General features: G+C 40.7%; 2 protein-coding genes across 2 annotated transcripts in view; one reads left to right on the forward strand and one right to left on the reverse strand.

The window, feature by feature from the left end:
* The window catches only part of LOC127600853 (F-actin-uncapping protein LRRC16A-like), a 692,893-nt gene that overhangs the window by 296,278 nt on the left and 376,391 nt on the right, over positions 1–20,224 (reverse strand). The window lies entirely within an intron of this gene.
* The window catches only part of cdkal1 (CDK5 regulatory subunit associated protein 1-like 1), a 183,149-nt gene that overhangs the window by 11,988 nt on the left and 150,937 nt on the right, over positions 1–20,224 (forward strand). The window contains exon 4 of the mRNA XM_052065753.1: positions 13,442–13,526. Within this exon, the coding sequence (XP_051921713.1) occupies positions 13,442–13,526 (85 nt within the window). The remainder of the gene's footprint in view (positions 1–13,441; positions 13,527–20,224) is intronic.

Genomic DNA, 20,224 nt, shown 5'->3' on the forward strand with positions numbered 1-20,224 from the left:
CAATCAGAAAAGAAAAAAAGTAAGAAGAAAGAAGTCTCCATTAAGGCTCATACTTTACCCTTAACCGTGATATTTTTACAACTTTTGATTTGTATCGGGATTACCGGATATATGCATCCACACTCTGGCACTCTTGTGTCAATTTTCTCTTGTATTCATAATGGATATTTCAATACCTTTCTCTATTTATCAACTTAGTTCTGATTTATCAGTATATTTAATGTTCAGAATTTATATGTACACTCACGTCCCACTCGTGTTTGCATTTTTGTTGCGATTCTTCATGAACACATACTGTAAACTAATACATGTATTATTCACGAAGGAAACACTTCAAATTGTTTCATTTTGTAATAATTTATTAATTTGGAGGCAGATTCTCTGGGATCCGTCCATGTCTGCACCATCTAAGTAATGTAGTCATGCTCAGATGTATGGAGGCGCTCACACGAGCAGCAAGTTATGTTCACTTAGGTATTCCAGAGCTGCTTTGTGTGCTTAAGAGATATCAGTCGAGACTCTTTGAGGTATTTTAAGAATCTTCTGAATGCTCGGTAGACGTTTCTGGCGAAATGGGTTGACTAATGTTGAGATGATACATATTACGTATGCGTAGTGGTGACACATTTAGACCAACTGTTATGGTGATTTCATCCTTGGTTGTCTTTGAAACAAGTTTAGTGTTGCATTGTAGTGATAGTTTGCTCAAGTTATACCTACTTACATTTTCAGCGATTTTTGAGGTGCCATGTTTGCCGACATACTTCAGGATAGGTGTGAAAGCACCCTCATGATACGGGTGTCGGAAGAATTAATCGGCAGGCTTTTGCAACTTATTTATTTATTTTTAGCATTTCATCTCTCACCATTTTGCTTCCCATTCTACGACAAACAACTGTTGCTGTTGGATGAACACATTTTCAAATTACGCTTGCCGCCTCCAGAATACTTATCCATCCTAAAATGTTAACCGTTTGTCTGAACAAAGCCAGAAAAGCACATCCACTTTCCTTGGTGATGTGCAGGGAACAACGGAGGCAGTAAACTTGCGTATGTGTGCACGCTGGCATGATTTGAGTAAGAGAAGCCTTTCTAATCATCTGCTTTTCTGCCATCATCCACATTCCGTTTATCGCTCTGTGCTAAGCACTCTCAGCCAGAATTTTGTACGGAGGTTTGGAGGCTGTGATTAAGGGCTTTGCGGTATTCGTTTTGGCCGCATTGGCATCACGGCCAGACTTAGATCAGGTAGTATGTTCAGGGCAAGAAAGGTAAAATTTAGTGCGTTGCAGTGATTATTTCCACTATGGTAGATCTGCATATGTGTGCAAACGAAGCTCTGTGTGAGTGTGTGCCAATGATGCGTGTCATTTGCGGAGACACTGCCAACTGAAGAAGGTGGTCCACTAAGCTCATCACGTTGCGCTGCAAAATGTGTTTCCCTTCGATTAATTTACCACACGGACGTTTCCCCTTCTTCGGGAACAAGCGACATCAGCGGACTGTTTGCAAATTTCCCTCAACTCAGTTTCAGAGTGCACATGCCAAGTTTCATTTTTCTCTTCATTTCTCCTGTTTGAGAAACATTCTGCTACAAGCATCTCTCGATCCTGTGAAATCTTTCCCCGGATTTTCCAGTCAATTTTGCAAAAGTGGCCCTCTCGGGAAGTCTCTCCGTCTCATTTGCCTCAGTATCTTTAGCTTTTGACTACATTACCAGTCTTAGTCAAACTTTATTTGACTTTCCTTCCTCCGACAGTCAAATTGCATCTCTCAGTTGACCCACCATTGTGTCCTGCTGCTGCCTTTGTATGTGCACTCATCTTCCATTCATCTGTCCGATGTATATTGTTTGAAATGATTTGGTCTCTGCATTGTTTCATGGTCTCACATTCTTGATTAAAATCTCTGCGGATATCTTATAAGAAGCATTTAGGCTGTTTTATTTTGGCTTCGTCTGACAACTCATTGCATTCTGGAACGTGTCAGAGGAGGAATGCAAATGAGTCGGGGGGATTGCACGATGAGCTGGCTTGAAAACCGCAATATCATATGGCCGTGTTATGGGCCTGTGCCTTCGAAGCCACCAGGATGCCCCATGTGCTCAGTGCATCAGGCAAAATAAAAGCGCTCTACATCTGGGCTATTTGCATTCCATTTGCATTTGAACCCCAACTGGCTGTTTTTGGACTGCCAAGAGGCTAAATTCAGTATTTATTACTCGGGCCCATGACTGGTTTCACATTTTTGTGGCATTTGCATCTGATTTGCATGTCCCTCAGCCTGGTTGTGGGAATACGGGGCCAGATGACCTAAATTGTTTCAATTCCACTTTGAAATGAGGAAAAAAAAAGGTGGATGAAGGCCTCACATCACTAATAATCGAATTAGGCTACTTAACATATGACTACGTACATTTTGAAAGGGTGATTAGCTGCAGTAACAAGTCAAAGAAAATTGCTTTTTAACTGAACTACTATTCCAGAGAGATATGTGGCAATGTGCGTGCGTGCACGTGTGGTCAAGAGAGTGACCAATTTGCAGAGATTTTGTGCTCCTAACATTGATCAGAATGCTCTCCTTGCTCCTTCGGAATATCTATCTTTTGATCTGTAATTTTACAACGTTGGCCAATTTATTTACAACACATACATCTCCACCCTTTACCGTGTTGAGTTTATGAAATCATTGAAATAGGTTATCGTAAGAACAGTAGTGTGTGGTATAAAGTTGACCCACTCAGGTTCTCTTCAATGACTGTGGACCACAGCACCTCTCAACTGCCACGCCCACTTTTATTCACTTCTAAGCTTTATCCCCACCAGCCGCAGTTCATCTAGGACAGGTGATATTTTCCATACAGGTGGCTTCGAAGTTGGTCTTTTCTGTCTTTGTTTTCCAGGGTTCAAACCTGGAATAAAAGGAAGAAAACATAGACACACCTGCTTATGTTTTTCTTTTCTTTTTTTCTTCTTTTCCGATCTCACCCAGGTCATGTTTGCTGCAAACTGATGTATGACTTCTCCTTTTTGCATAGTACACACAGAGGCTCGCATGCATATCTCTCATTGCAGGTAAAGTGGCATCGCCTAGGGCTGGGGTGTCAAATTCAGTTTTTGATGCGGGCCACATTTTAGTTACCATTTGACATGGAGGGCCGTTACGACTGAAACCATATAGTCAAGTCAAGAATAACTGTTGATTTAACGTTACTATCATGAGGGGTTTGGTAAGAAGAAAATGCTGAGAATATATCTCCATTTTTTTTACATATGACAATTTAAAATTTTGTTAGACATTTCAGAAAGGATCTTGGAAGTTGACATGTTTTTGCGGGCCACATAAAATGATGTGGTGGGGCATCTCTCGCCCAGGGCCTTGAGTTTGACACCTGTGGCCTCGGGCAAATAACAAACATCACAATTGTAACGTCAAAGGTGTTGTGCATCATGGAACCCACTTTGATTTTATGATCTGGGGAACTACCTGTGGTCTGCATGATCTTAACAGTTGGATTTGAGTCGTTGAAAGAAGTGCTCTGCTTCCTCACTGTGAAGCAAATTTAGGATCCTATTTATCATCAGTAGTTATTAAAGATCAATTAATCAATTCATGGATTATAATGCCCATCCCTTATTTGGACTTGTATTTATTCATTCGTATTTATACTGGATTGAATTTGGATGTGGCGGCCCGGTAGTCCAGTGGTTAGCATGTCGGCTTCACAGTGCAGAGGTACCGGGTTCGATTCCAGCTCCGGCCTCCCTGTGTGGAGTTTGCATGTTCTCCCCGGGCCTGTGTGGGTTTTCTCCGGGTGCTCCGGTTTCCTCCCACATTCCAAAAACATGCGTGGCAGGCTGATTGAACACTCTAAATTGTCCCTAGGTGTGAGTGTGAGTGCGAATGGTTGTTCGTCTCTGTGTGCCCTGCGATTGGCTGGCAACCGATTCAGGGTGTCCCCCCCGCCTACTGCCCGGAGACAGCTGGGATAGGCTCCAGCACCCCCCGCGACCCTAGTGAGGATCAAGCGGCTTGGAAGATGAATGAATGAATTTGGATGTGGAGTAAAAGTCTTGCTTCTCTTCCCTCAGGCTTTGTTGCTGTGGTGTTATGCCTTTTAATTTGTGTTGTTCAGATAAGTTAAAGAAGCAACCAACCAATACTTAGTCAAAACTTACAAAGCTGTCCCTTGTGTAGGAAGCAAACTCTTTTCCCCGTTTGGATCATTTTATTCATCATTTAGTTTGGGTCTTAAGCTATTTATTGTCCAGTAGTTTCAAATTCTGTTTGTCTCTATCACACATTTTCACAGGATCTTGGACCACCTTGAACATACCGGCAAACCCAAGTCTAAGTTAGCTAAATCATTTACTTCAAGTCTTCCATTTCTCCCTTTTTATATTAATCGGCTAGTGATGATTTGCTATCATCTTCCCTCACTGAGGCAAAATGTTCAGGTTCATGGTGAGCGGACATCTCGAAGGTACTGTTATTCTGGTGAGACGTGTGGTAAAAGTGAAATCACTAGGAAATGACTGTGTCTCTCAGTAATCTTCCAAGACCCCTCTTCTTGCCCAGACGCACTGACTTCCTTGCCCTTGACACTTAACAATCTCCCTCACTGTGTGGAACATCTTTTCATGCTTGCGCTGATGACCATAATGGCTTTCTGTCTGGGCTGCAGACTCGTGATTGGCCCAAATTAGTGCTTGAACCCGAGGCTTCATATCACCGTCTCTATGCAAGGTGAGACGGGCAATGGCAAAAATCTTTTCAGGAGCTGTTTCTGTCCCCTGCGTCTAAGCTGCTCAATAAATCACCCTTAATACGGATTTAACATCACAGTGAAGCTATTATCACCATTTTATTACTACCACTGGAATATTTCCAATATCCGGCCCATATGTGCCGTACGAGTACTTCTCCTCTATCTTCATGTCCTTTAAATGTAACCAACATTATTGGATGCTTTTCAGAGTTTGCGCTCTTTTCCTGTCAGTTGGGAGTTCTTTGCTGGACCCAGGTGTACCCATTGCTAGCCAAATTAGTACTTGGCTTGACTCGTAGCATTCATCATTCCTGTTCCTCTCAAAGCATGGCTTGCCTATTATCTTGAATTGCCCCTACTTAATCACCTATTGCTACGGCTGTACACATTGCAGTCATTTTACAGTGGAATTTCCAAGGTTGAATACAGTTTGTGCCGTGACGTGGGTCGACATCTGATTTGTTTGGATTCGAAATCAAAATAAATAGGAAAACTACCGCTAATGCTGCAACAACCATCAGGTCAAACATCTCGAGTGTCACATTTATGTGATCCCATCCTGCCCACCGAATGCAGTCTATGTCTTCGTTGTCTGAGGAGAAGCAGAACAACTTCCTCCTCTTGCAGCAAGAACATTTCTGCTTCGTCCAGCGCCGTAGCAACGATTCATCTATGACAAGCTCTTGTGCAATGGCTCCTTTGCCTTTTTTGAAAGGATGTGTTGATTGCCTTCAACTTAAAGGCCATGTTGTCGACATTATGCCACATTGAGAAGTGTTGATCTGAATGCTTCAGTTATGCGGATTTCCTTTAGAGATGTAACACTTCAACCTGGAGCAGTAAAATATGGTTTTGGTGAGTTAGACAGAAGCTAAGAAGAGACGAGGATGTGTCGCTGTACGACTCAAATGTGGCTGTCTGAACTTTGTTTTACTTTTCCTCTTTACGCAGCCTCCTGTCTAAAACACCCTTGAGTTAATATTCCTATATTTGCACCTCAGATTTTTTTCCCCCTTATTTTTCAAATACCCTCCCCCGAGTCCAGCCCACTTTCCTCCAGTTTGATGTCACAGTTGAGATGTAATGGACTCACAGTTAGTTGTTCAAAACTGGAGACAATCCCAAGTGGATGGTTGTTTTTAAGATGCTGTCAAACTGTTTGGTAGGATATCTCCGATATGCCCCCTCCTGTGCTCAACTAGGCGAACACGCCAGCTTCCGACTATTCAGTGATGCACAGTGATATTCGCCCACCCATTTCTGCACATCTCTCAGAAGAAACACAAGATTAAGCACGGGCTATGTCTATTCGCCGATGATCTGCGGTGATCCTATTTACAAGCTTCGTCTCTGCAGACTCTATCGACAGCAGCTCACAGTAGTCTCGACCCTGCTAGCCTCTAGCAGGTATGATGGTGATGCCTTTCTTTTCGTTTTACAAGTCTTGGGCCCCAACAGAGGTTTCCACACGGGACATAACATGGAGCATGTTATCAGATTTTGCGCTCCTCCCGTTGGAGCCAAAATGGCTTCAGGGTCTGTTTTAAGTTTTCACTAGCTGCTTTTTGTGCCATCCCATGACCTCATTTTTTGAGGATCTCTTGAAAGAGCGTGTTGTTGTTGCACGATACAGTTGGACAATTTAGCCCATCACTGATAGTCCATTATTTTCATACTACGTTACATGACTGTTTTCTTCTCTGTCGCCATATTCCTGTAAAGCATAATTATCACAAAACTAGACGGTCAGCCGTTGGGTAAATACAGTTTCCATTTTTCAGTTCCGTGACTACCATTTAACGTGGGGTTAAGAATGTGATCAAATGGAGCCCAAAAGCCTTCTAAAAAACACTTTTTTTTGCACATTCGCAGATGTTGCACATGAGCGAATACTGTTCCGCTAGTGTATCAGTTGACACAAAGTGTATGTGCTTATTTCAGAACACTTCAAGACTATTAATTATAACAGAAACATGGGTATTTTAGTTGTGTATGCGTATGTACAAGTTTAGTATGAGAGTGGTTTTAAGTTCTTACTATCTTCAACGCTTGTGCATGTACAAGAATTTGACCTTTCATCAGTATGGATTTAAACAGTAACTATTACTGTGTTGTCTGTAAAATTTACCTGACAGTGTAAAGTTAAATTGTGCATATTTGCCAGAAAATGGTTCAAGCACAACAGTGATGCAGCGTCGCTACAGAGAGAGGTGTGATGCTGATCCGAAAAGAGGAGAAAGCAGTACGTATCTCAGGATTTGGAGGGAAGAATGGCCGAAAGACAGGGGAGAAAAAGAGGGACTGTCAAGAACATACGTGGTATGTAGCGGAACTGGCGTCACAAAAACAACAGTTTACATGGTTTCAACTTCAAAGTAATCCCGCTCAAGTGTAATGTGCTTTTCCATCCTTCTCTGCCACACTTCTTTGCAATCAGCTGGAAGGATTGTTTTGGAATGATCCTTAGCTCATTCGGTCTTGGTGGCCTCCACGTCGTCAAAATGGCTCCCCTTGATGAACCCCTTAAGATGTCACATGGCGCAAGATCAGTTGACGAGGGAAGTTGTTCTTCTCATCCAAGAACTGACGGAAGATCAGGACATTGGGAGATTTTGATTGATTGTCTGGCCCTGTGGCAAGAACTCATGGTGTATGATGCCTCTCACATCGTATGTGATCAACATGATTTTGACTTTTCATCGTATGTGATCAACATAATTTTGACTTTTGACTTTGCTTTCTTTGGCCGAGGCGACATTGGGCTGATACTATAGATAAGTTAGTATATATGTTATTTGTACGTCACATGCAAGATATTTTAACATTTTTGTCTCTGATGAGTAGTATTAGAAGCAAGTAGAGACATTAAAACATTGACGCTTAACCAGAAGTAATACCGTTGCTGTGTAGTTGCTCGAGATGATTAATATTTGGTGAATAAAGGCAAAAGATGTCGTGCGCTCATATAGATATTTGGAAATTGGTGTTGCCTTCCTCTTTATTTGATACCACTTGCGTGCAATGTGTGAAACATTTGTCAGCTTGTGAAGTTTAAGCTTGGGGAACTTGTATTGCTGTAATTAAATGGCATGTGTGTGATTTTGAACAAATGACTGACAGCTGAATGAGCATCATTTGTGCCCTGTATGTGTGTACTCACTGTCCCTCTAATGACAGTTGATTGCAATATCATCCATGCCTGAGTGGTTGCTCACCCTGCTAGACGGATAAACCAACCGCCAAACCCCTAGGTTCTTTTGTTTGTGTGTGTGTGTGTGTGTGTGTGTGACTTGATTGGAGGTGAAACTCTGAAATCCTCCAAGGCTCATACAAATTTGCCACGTCAGGAAGGCAAATGTGTACACATAGGCCATGTGTACACATACTGTGCACATGGCCCATATACTGTAGATTTAAATACATATGGTGTAATTTAGTTTATTTTCTCAGATTGCAAAAAAGGAGTAAATTCTATCATGGCCTTCACTCCCACATCATTTCATTAGTTCTGATGAATTAGGAACAATATCAGTCAATCCCAGAGACGCTCCGCAAAAAATTGAATGCACACCTTGTATTGAACCAGCCAACATGGAATCTCACATTCATATAATTCAATATCTGACCAAGCCAGTGCCAGTTTCTTCTCTGACATGTACATTGGTATTTCAAAGTACTAATGAGTAATGAGTGGTAGATAGTGGCAGTGAATTGCTGTCTTTGACACAGCAGACCACCGTTCAAATGCCTGTCAGGCACATTAACATGTTAATGGGAATGCTCAACCCAAATTCCAAGCCACTGTCTGTGTTAAAATGAGCAGGATGCATCAGGAAGGGCATCCGCCTCATGTAAAAACTATGCCAAAGCATATAATCACTGTGGTGACACCTGACGAGATGCGCCCCTACCTGGAAGATCTCACTGACTGTATTGTCAACTTTCTACCAAGAGTGGGTTCTAAATAAACTGTGAAAAGGTCATGAGTGCTTTAGTACAGTGGAGTTATTTGCTCTGGAATTGTCTGTGTTGGATGGCTTACAATATCTTGGGGCATTTTTTTTTAACAGTTGACCATTTTTTTTCATTAATTGGGTGGTCCCCCCCCCCACCCCAGTTCTCATGACATGGTGTGGTTGCGATTCAATCCTGAGCCCCTGTGACAATGCCAAAGTGTCTGAGCCGTACACCGAACACGCCGTTGGTCCCAATGCCGCTTTGAGTGCCATGAAGGTGGCAATGTGCTATACAAGCAAATGCCCATTTACTATCCAAGAACCATTATATTTACCAATATGAGTAAAAGTAACTTTATCCGAGTAGTCTTGACGCAAAGCGCTTAGGCCACTGCCCTGCCCTACCCCGCCTCCCGGTGCACCTGTCCTCTGAGCCAGCATGGCATCCAGCAGTCTGGTTAGCCAATAAGGGCAGACAGGCCTTGTTAGCTCAGTCAAGTGTATCTTTTCACCCCAAAGCCACGCTTGCGCCGGCATGCTGGCTCCTATAACCCTCTACAGCACTGTCTCCCAAGGTCAGCACGTCCTCTCAGTGTGGCGTGTTTTGTGTATGTGTCGTGTGTGAAGATAGATAAGAGAGGGCGTGCTGGGAGGGCAGCATTGAGATATGGGCTGGAAAGGATGGAAGCTAGAAGACAGAAACGACAACACAAATGTGTTTGTGTGCGCGTGCGTGACGAGATGTGTGTGGGATCGGGTGGAAAAGTGGGTCATGATACAGTATGTGTGCGTGGAGCTCACAAGCATTGTATTGTGCCCCAGGGTGGCCGCTGTCTGCATCTTCTGTGTCTCTCGAGCACACATTTGCATGCGTGCATAGAGTCACATGCACACACATGAGTTACATATATTCAAAATCTTGCAACAAGTAAAACATGCAGTCAGGTTACCTTAAAAACGTTATATGTTCTCTGCACCCCCCCCCCCCCCCCCCCACACACACACACACACACACAAAGGATAATATCAAATTGATACTAAATTCAAGCAAAACATATGAAAATACGGGTGTTTCACACTTGACAGGTTTGTTTTAGATAAAATGAGTTTTGGTGCTATTTCTCAGAGTGTGGTTTGTTCGATCAACTGTGAACGCTATCACTTGAACCCCGCTGTGCACCCGAAAAATTGGCCAGACAAACTCTTGGGCGGTTTTGGATCTGTTCAGCTGAAATGGAAATGTTACACGGACCAACAAACACAGATAGTGTTTTTGGAGCAGAAGGCTTCGGGAAATCAGAAATATATAGCAGTTAAGTTTGGTACGGTTGTCAAAAGTGTCAACAGTGCGCATCATTTAATTCAGAAGCTCTTCTAGACATGCTGTTTAAAAATAGAAATATAGCAAACCTCTTCCAATAAAATGATAGAAACTGACAAAATCAGGGATAAATTGATGCCCTCCCTAAAAAAAATGTAATTAGGTGTAGATGCCACAACATAGCAACAAGCACTTAGAACTGGGAGGATGACAGTGGCATGCATCTACCATGTATACAAACATGAACCCATGTTACATAAACTGTTGTCGTTAAATTATTCAACACTAGACTCATCGGTAGCATTAATTATAAATAATTAATGACACAAAATAACACGGTTGCACAAAATGTCGTGATATCACTTCTGCAAACAAACAAGAACATCAGCACTTCACACAAAGATATTCCTTTATTAAACTCACCTTTTGAGCTGAAAAGTTGATACTTTAGTAGATTGCTGGATGAAATTCTGCTTTTGGTATGGTATCGGTATCACCGCAAGGTTTTTGGACCCACATTAAAACTTAAATAGGGCATAGTTGTGCAACTTTGCAAAGTAGGTGTACAAATCTGCAAGAGAGAATACACTTTTAGTAGCCAAAGAGACTTGGCTTCTAGTATCGCTGTATCCATATTTGAGAATGGCAATTAAAGAAGTCTGTATCAAAGGAAATGCTCTAAAAGCAGATTCTCCAGAGCTTCTTTTCTAATATGCCCATGTAAGATCTGACTGCTCTCACTTTGCCTGGACTATCTGAAATCCCAAGTAAGTTGCATATAATAATCCCCATAGGAACTCCATCAAGATCGTATGCAGCATCATTCTATTATTTCACACTTCTGACATGGTGTACCAGACATGCGGACGTCTAATGGAACATTTTTTTACACAGTAAAGCTGGACACTGAATACTTACTTAGTCACTTTCAGAAAAAAAGAACAATTTTCCTGGTAAGTAGGAAAAGCAGCTGTCTGCTTAATTATAGCAAATCACTCAGTTTACACTTTGTGTTTGTATGTGGGTGCATCTGCATACTTTGAGTTTGGGGAAATTATCTTATTCCCCATTCTGCTTGTTTTTTTTAATGTGTGTATGTGTGTACACCCATGCTCTCTGACACTGCAGCTGAGCCTCATCTCTGCAGGGTGCTTTACACACTTGTGGGTAAATCAATAACAGAGTTACAGCACAGAAGTCTTTATTTTTTTCCTCATTCTGAGCGGGTATTTGGTTGGTAACTACTACAATTGCCCACTTCTAGCTTACATTTGTCTCCATATTCATTTAATTTATTTTGCTCTCTGCATGAATACACTTGCTTTTCCGTGCTTTTAACCCTGACGTTTTTGTCCAACTAACCGTCTGTATGCTGCTTTCACAAATTCACCCACACCATGAACCCTCTCCTTCCAATCTGCATAGTGAGTATGAAGTTGAAATGTGTTCTGACCTTGGGTGCATGGTGCAGGCGCACAGTCTGACCCCAGGTGTTGCTTTTTCAATATCAGCCAGCCTGCTGTGTTTTTATATCGTTTTGTGGTGAAATCAATGCAAATAAACACTTGTAGGAAGACCGTTCATGTATTAAATTTGTCTGTTTTGTCTGTCTGTAGAAGTGTTTTCAAAGAATGAGGTCATGTATGAATAACACACACACACACACACACACACACATATATATATATATATATATATGTATATGTGTGTGTGTAGGTAGACTGGCTTTGAAATTTGAACAGGTTTATAATTTGCCGGCCCCAACTGTTTTCAAAACATACTCTCTACATCTCAGGATAATCTTTCAGAGACATCCGAAAATTGGGACTTTTCCGATTTGGATCGCAAGGGAGGGCAAATACTCAACTTCGGCCAGATTGTTGGTGTGTGAAGCACGCTTTTGAGGCTATGCAGGTTATGGTTAGGATTTGCAAGTGGTTAAGAAATGCGTAAGCAGTTAAATCTGGGTAAGCGATTATCATTTAAGGTGTGACCTGGAGTTAAGAGATATGCTTCAAAACACCAACTTACCCGTGACCTCTAAACAGGATGCTTGTGGTCAACATGAAGGGATGTTCAATACCACTTTTTTCAGACTGATAACAGTACTAGTCCTGAACTCCGGAGTACTCACTGATACAGATGCCAAGTAACCGATACCACTAGTACTTAAGATACATAAAATGACAATTAAACCAATGACAGATACTGCATCTCAGTAGGTCCTCTTTGTTTAATAATTCACAAGCACCTGACTTTTGAAAGTACAGACACGCTCACGAATTCCAGGATGTTTGTCTTAACCCTCAGGGGTTTTCACCATCAGATAAGTCAACAGTTTTTTGCGTACATCTGCAGTAACCACATTTCACATAATTGCCTGATGGCCATGATATGCAAAAATTGAGCAAATCACCCCCTTGCCATTGGCTACACCTCTATACCTATGCAAATGTTATGCAAATCGAACTTTCCAGAGATTTCCTAATCACAGCGTTTCAGAGTTGTTTCAAAATAAGCATACTTACCTGCTGAGTCATTGCAAGTAACTTTGCTACAATGATGTAGAGAACCGAAGAGCAAACTTCGTAACCACCAATTGGTTATTTTTGTTGTCAAAGCATGATACGACATGGAAGTTGTTATTAGCCTGGCTTTGCATTTTTTGGAACTTCCAAGGATGATGATTCAATATCGAAAATAAACCTTTTATAGGTTTACAAGAGTCCATCCATTTTCTAACCTGCTTATCCTCATGAGGGTCTCAAGCGTGCTGGAGCTTATCCCAGCTTTCTTCAGGTAGTAGGTGGGATTCACCCTGAACTAGTTGTCAGCCAGTCGCAGTGTTTACAGAGTGAATAGTTTTAATTTGATTGTTTCCCTTCTGCTTGTAAGATAGTTTACTCTTTCTGTACTCGTGTCTCCCTGAATGCAAGGGGGCTCATGGGATATTGTGAAAACAAGTGGGGAATTTTGGAAAATAGATCTTTTAATTGCTTGTATCTAAATACTTGGTTGTCTGGAATCCCTGACCACTCATCAAGTGTGAAGTCACACAACCAAGGCCCAACCTGCTGCAGAGACTGGAATGGCTCAAAACCTTACCTGGAATCTCTAGGGATATGGTGACCTCATCATCATCATAGAGGGCAGAATGATTTTAAGAAGAAATATTTGACCTTTACAAAAAAGTATTCATCAGTATCTGAATAAATTTGCACTTGGAATGATTATTAAAAAAAAAAAAAACACACAGTATTGTTAAAATCAATGTAATTTTTACCGACCAAAGTGTTTGCATAATGCGGGGTGTCTACTCCTTTTTGAATCAAATATTTCATCATGAATGAACTAAGTAACGTGTGAACAATGAAATCTGTTTTTTTTTCTCCACAGATGACCCAGCTGAAGCAGACCTATGGCTTCTGAACAGCTGCACTGTGAAAAATCCAGCAGAAGACCACTTCAGAAACTCAATCAAGTACTGAATTCCCAATTACTTTTCCCACCAACATTTCTATATTAAACTTTTTAATTACTGGTACTTGCAAATGTTGGTTTACAAACAGCCCACCTGGCCATGACATTGCTCGGAACTGCTAAACGGCTATTTCAATTGCACATTACACACACATGAGCAGAGAATTACAGAAAGGGATGTACATTTGCATAAACACAGTGAAATTAAGCGAGAAACTGTTTTGCATTTTGATTAATTTTCCTCCATCAGGGGCACACCCACACGCGCTTGATGCGCTTATTGTGCTAGTGAGAGCAAACAATGATTCACTTGGGTTTGTTACAATTTTGCTGTTAAACTGTTTTTACCTCTGCCAGCAAAATCAACGTCAAAAGTCAGCCAAGGTGTACTTAAGTGCAGTGTACGGTTTAAAGTCTTTATGTACTGGATATTCAGATTTTTCACTGAGTAAAATGCTGGTCAAAGTTTCTTGGTCACAGGTCAAAATATATTTAAAACAGAATGCAATGACTTGAACATCCTTTTCAACTCTTGTACAGTTCAATACACTGCAAAGACAAACTATTATTAGTATACCATAATTTCCGCACTAATAGGCGCACCTAAAAGCCTTCCATTTTCTTAAAAGCTCACAGCGCGCCTTAAAATCCGATGCGCCTTGTGTATGGTCAATACGGTAATATGTCGACCCCAAAATGGCTCCTTGTTAGACACATGCTGACAACGGTGAGTTCAAACTTAAGTCGATCGGTTTCGCAGTTGAACACGGAAATAGAGCAGCGGCAAGAAAGTTAACGAGTCCGTTATAACTTTCTGTTGGTTAAGTGAACTGTGTCGCTGCTTTATTAAAAAGTTTTACTGACATCTGATTGTTCTGTTGGCGTCTCCTTGATCATAGCTCCATCTAGTGGATGCATTGTAGATTGCGTCTCATAATGCGGTGCACCCAATGTATGAAAAAAATTACAAAATAGGCCATTCAATGAAGGTGCGCCTCATAATCCAGTGTGCCTTTTCGTGTGGAATATACAGTATCTAGATAGCATTCTCTCATTCAGTAATTCTCCAAATCATTTTGTGGCACACTTAGAAAGAGCAGTGCCATCAGCAAAACTACGGTAAGTGATAGACCTGTGCGTCCAGATAATACCTGCATGTTTACATGTGGTAATCTAATAATGCCACTATGACGCTATTGTGAGTCTCTAGTGGATAGATTAATTCATGAAGCTTGGGTCCGTCTGTGGCTGTGGCTTTGAGGACATAAGTGGCGTCCAGAGGTGTCAAATCCAGGTCCAGAAAGTAAAAACAGTTGAACTTTAGTCATTGGTGCTTTGACTCAACTGGCAAGTAAACGGCTTCCTGTAAGTAAATTGTGATTTGATTTGTGAGTGATTAAAACTGTGCACTAAGCACACCTGTGCAATAATCACTCTGTCTAATTAGCAAAATGATGTGACTCATCTTTGAGGTGGATGGATTGTCTCGGCAAAGTAGAAGCACTCGCTAAGTAATACAGATTTACCCGTGACTAAGCATTTTTGAGGGGAATAGGCATTTTGTGAAATTAAAGTCTTCAATCTTTGAGTTCCGCTCACAAAAAATAGGAGCGAAAACATGAGTTACTTAAAGTTTGTGTTCAGTGTGTGGCAAATACTGTTGTAGAAGTACTTTTGTATTCAAGTCATCATGCAGTATGAAAACAAAAACAACAATTTGAGATTCAGTGATGATCATTAATTGAATCACATGAAATTGTCGCTTCCTGAATCATAACCGTAAATCAGTCATGAGGCGGTTATAGTTTCCCATGCATGGGTCCGTTTAGATATTCAGGGATTTTAGCGAAGGGATTTCAGTCCACTTTGTTGTGGTTCAGAGAGGCGGTATGAAAATTCATTTTATTCCTTCTGGAGAACTGGGACACAGCTTCCCTGCCAAGTATGGATGCAAATGTTTTGGAGCGTCGGTCTGTGAGAGAATGTGAGCAGATGGGCATATGACTTATGTACATTGTTCATCCATCAATCCACTGTATCTTAGCCTCTGTGATTTCCGTGGGAGCTGGCTCCGATCCCAGCTTCCAATAGGCACAGAAGAGACACCTTGTTGATTACTTACTAATTGACACCAAGGGAAATTTAAAATCTGCAAGGACTTAACTTGAATTTATACCAACCACATATCCAATGAATTTAGGACATTGTGGAAAATGTCAGTCAAACAGAATACAGTGATTTGCGGATTATTTTGCATTTATATTCAACTGAAATAGCTACAAACCAAAGTTACAAAGTTATTTCCCCCCAAATTTTCTCTCGTTTTATATTTGATATAACATCTTCCCAAAAACATTAGACAGTGTCAACAATAATCTGGGAAAGCTGAGGAGTGCAAAAAAACAGCACCCTTTTGGAACATTCCACAGGTGAGCAGATTTATTAGAAAAAAAGTGTGTGTCATAATTGGTTATGAAAGGAGCATCCTTGTAATGAAGCCCCAAGCAAGGATGGAACGAGTTGCACTACTTTGAACAAATACTTGAACAGTTTCAGAACATTCCTCAACATAGGATGGCAAACACATTGGGGATTTTGTCATCTAATGTCCTTAATACAATATCATCTGAGTAGTCAGAATCTCTTGAGGAATATCTGCACATAAGTAGAATGCCTGTGACCTTTGACCCCTCAGGCGGAATTGCATTAAAAACTGGCAACATTATGTCAATAATATTGCCACGTGGGCTCAGGGACACTTCAGAAAACCAGTGCCAGTTAACACCGTTTATCACTACAGTGAAAAATGCAAGTTAAAACTCAACCCTAAAAGCGAAAGCCATATATCAACAACTCTCCAGAAATACCACTGGTTTCTCTGAAACCCAAGCTCATCTGAGATGGACTGACGCAAAGTCTTAAAGTGTGATGCGGTTTTACGAATCCACATTACACATAGATGTCGTGTTCTCTGGGACGAAATGGAGAAAGTGAATTGTTATCAGCGCAAGGTTCGTAAGGCAGCATCTGTTATGGATGGTATGGGGATGTGTTGGTGACCATGGCATGGGTGCATACAGGGTTTGGAACAACATAAAGTATGCTGGAATACAAGCAATATCTTTTTCAATGTCACCCCTCCTTATTTTTGTTAGCAAATGTCAAGGCCACACTCTGCGCTTGTTACAACAGCATGACTTTGGAGTAAGTACTAGACTGGCTTGCCAACTGTCCAGACCTGTGTCCCATTCAGATTATGTGGCGTATCATGAATACAACAATGGAGACCCCAGACTGTCGCCCCACTGAAGTTGTACATGAATAGGGAATGGAAAATAATTTCACTGACAAGGCTTCGACAATTAGTGTCTTCAATTCCCAAACGCTTATTGAGTGTTAAAACAAAAGGCTATCTAACACATTGTGAAACATGCCCTTGTTCCAAATTTTTGGAACATGTTTCAAGCATCAAATTCAAATGAGTAAATATTCGCTCTCGCTCGCAATCAATCGCTTGTTGATTGTTTCGCTCAACAAACGTCCCGGTCAATTGCAAGGTACATGTAGACAAATAGCCATTCACAGAAAAAAGAATTAGAAGAAGAATTCACACCCATTTGTCACATACATAATATGAAAAAAAACACGGTGCATTTCACCAATCAGAGTCCTGGATACATCAGCAAACACACAGCTAGTGGCACACATTGGGCTACTTTAGCTCCCGTGGAACAGATCGGGGTAAGGGTGTCTTGCTCAGTGGGTGATAGACTTGAACTGGGGCTGCCGTCGTGGCAGGCGACAATCTTACCCACTTGACCCCGGCTGCCCTTTCAACAATTTACAGTTTTGAATACATGTAATAAATGTAGTGTTTCGTAATGGAGGAAGAGGAAGCTAGAGTACTTGGGGAACCCGTATCTCTTAATTGAAGCAGATGCCCTAATCCCTAATTTCCCCATGCTTCCACTTACGTGAAATCGATTCATCCCAAACTTCCAAACACATTCTAGGTGTCAGCACATTGTTTTAAAATCACCATTGGTGAAAATCATAGCCAATGTACTCTAATTCTTTTCTTTAAGCAGGAGCTCCCTTTGTTGTATAAATTGGGAATGTAGCAATTCTTGAATGCTAACAAGTAAATTAGTGTTGATCATGGGGTTTAGGTATGCATGTTTTAAAATGCTAAACCGAATAGTTTAATTTAGTGTCAGACACCTTTCAATTCATTGACTGTGATTGCGTTACAGAAGGTGTTGCTCACCAGCGTGTAATTAAACAGCTCTGTTCATGCTTGCATTTTTGTTGTAGATTATTTTTTTTTCTAGCTGGCTGTCTCTAGGAAGTTTTACGATACAGAGAATGTTTGCTTAATGAATTAGAACCAAATTCTGAGTTCTGTACATCCGTTTCTGAAATACGCCAATCCCCCTGTTTTATTGAAATTCATTTCATTATCATTTTAATATTCATGAAACAGCCATGAGAGAGCGAGGGGAGCGGGAAAAAAAAAACACTTTTTAATTGAAAAGGGACACACAACACACAGAATGAACTCTTGGAATATGTCCAAATTGTATATGCTTTGCTTATTGTGTGTATTGAGCCAGATGTTTGCTTTGGTGCTGCAAATAATTACTATGGCCTCTAGAAACTCTCTTGGCTGTGTTGCCTTGGCAGACGAGAAACCTTTAACCCTTTTTGGCCTCAGTTGTGCAAACCACTTGTTCCTTTATGTATGTTGCTTGACAAACTTTATTTGAATATTCAGTTTATTACTTCTGACAATACTTGCTTTTTAAAATTACTTGAGATTATTTAACTTCTTTATGTTTTAATTACTTATAATTATAGTATGTTTTTACTCATTTGTGCGCCATATTTTACATACTATAAGGTGCATTGTCGTTATGTTGGTGAAACTAAGATAAGATAAGATATCCTTTATTTGTTCCACACTGGGGAAATTTACAGCCTCCAGCAGCAAAAATGTAGGTAGAAGAAGAAAGAAGAAAAAAAAAAACAACAAACACCGTTCAATTAAGTGCAACTATATGTTCATCTCATCATCTTATGTTTACACAAAACAATAATGGCTTACTAGTTTTGAAATTAGAACTCAAAGACAAAGGTTTCTTGAAGTGCTGTTCAAGTTACTGGATAAAAGGTAACAAAAAATCTCTGTTATTATTATTACACAATCACATTTTGGTAGGTATTTTAGCAAGGATCATGAAAGTTGACACATGATTTGCTTTCGTGGGCTGCATAAAATAATGTGGAGGGCTGGATCTGGGCCCCGGGGCCCTGAGTTTGACACCAGTAGTTTAAGTATTATGTAACTGCCAAAAGACTATGGTCTTTGCTCTTTACTTGCTGCCTAACACTATTAAATAATTAATGAAATTTTGCAGCTCCGGTTTCCTCCCACATTCCAAAAATATGCATAGCAGGCTGATTGAACACTCTAAATTGTCCCTAGGTGTGAGTGTGAGCGTGGATGGTTGTTCGTCTATGTGTGCCCTGCGATTGGCTGGCGACCGATTCAGGGTGTCCCCCGCCTACTGCCCGGAGACGGCTGGGATGGGATCCAGCACCCCCCTAGTGAGGATCAAGCGGTACGGAAGATGAATGAATGAAATTTTGCATAATTTAAACATTTATTTTCTCAATTTCCTGATTTAATTACCCAGTAGTAGAGCATGCATGCCATTCTTGCTTCATATATTTAAGGGTGAATAATGTACGTTCTCGAGCTTTTAGCCACATCTGCTCATTAGCAAGATGTCTACTGATGTTGGGCACACAGCTGAAGCAACCAGGAGATTCTCAGGGCAATCAGGCCAACTATATGTATTCTGCAAAGACAGTAAAGTATCCAATTTCACCTGTCCAGTCGAATTGTAGACTTGGTACCAAGTATGAGTCACCTTGAAAAAAAAGTTACATACCGGTAATCTACGACACTGGATTATGTACGGTGCTGTTTTGTCAAGCACAGTCGACATTATTCCTTTATGATTGTTTTTTCCTTTTTTGTTGTCATTTTTTTCTGGCCCTATGTTAACAAACAAGAAGGAACAAAATTTGCAGTAACAAATTGCAACTCATACAGGAGCTCACTCTTGAAAAATAAAAAGCTTAACATCCAACAAAATTGTTTTTAACATGAAGATGTTTTCAGAGGTTTCAGTCGGCATGAATTGAGATGTGCACATGAATTTTGGTGACGAATGGGCTCAAGTTTAAATATATGATGCACAGGTAAGTATTTTTTTTTTTACATGGTAGTCAATGGTGACACTCTGTTGGCTACAGCGGGTTGCGTTTAGATTACCACTGACACATTTTGGATCTAAAATGAATGTTCCATAATCTGCTGAAAACCACCAGAAAGTGATCCTAAAATCATTGCTGAGTTGTATTTTTGGGTGGGGGTCAGGGGGGTGGTAATTTGTACTGTAGACATAATTTTATTTTAAATCAGAACTATAAAATATGTGCCAATGTTCACCGCATTAGAGCACCCCTTTAATTTCTTATTTTCTGGCTTGTACCAATTGTATGCAATTAGGTTAGAAAAAAAGCAACTTAATTTAATGACATAAAGTTATATAAAGTACGGTTCAGACTACAGGTACATTTATTCAAAATATGTGGCCCTGGGAAGAAACGGTTTGGACACCCTTCAGTGTT

Source organism: Hippocampus zosterae, chromosome 5 (assembly GCF_025434085.1).
Source record: "Hippocampus zosterae strain Florida chromosome 5, ASM2543408v3, whole genome shotgun sequence".
NCBI lineage: Eukaryota > Metazoa > Chordata > Actinopteri > Syngnathiformes > Syngnathidae > Hippocampus > Hippocampus zosterae.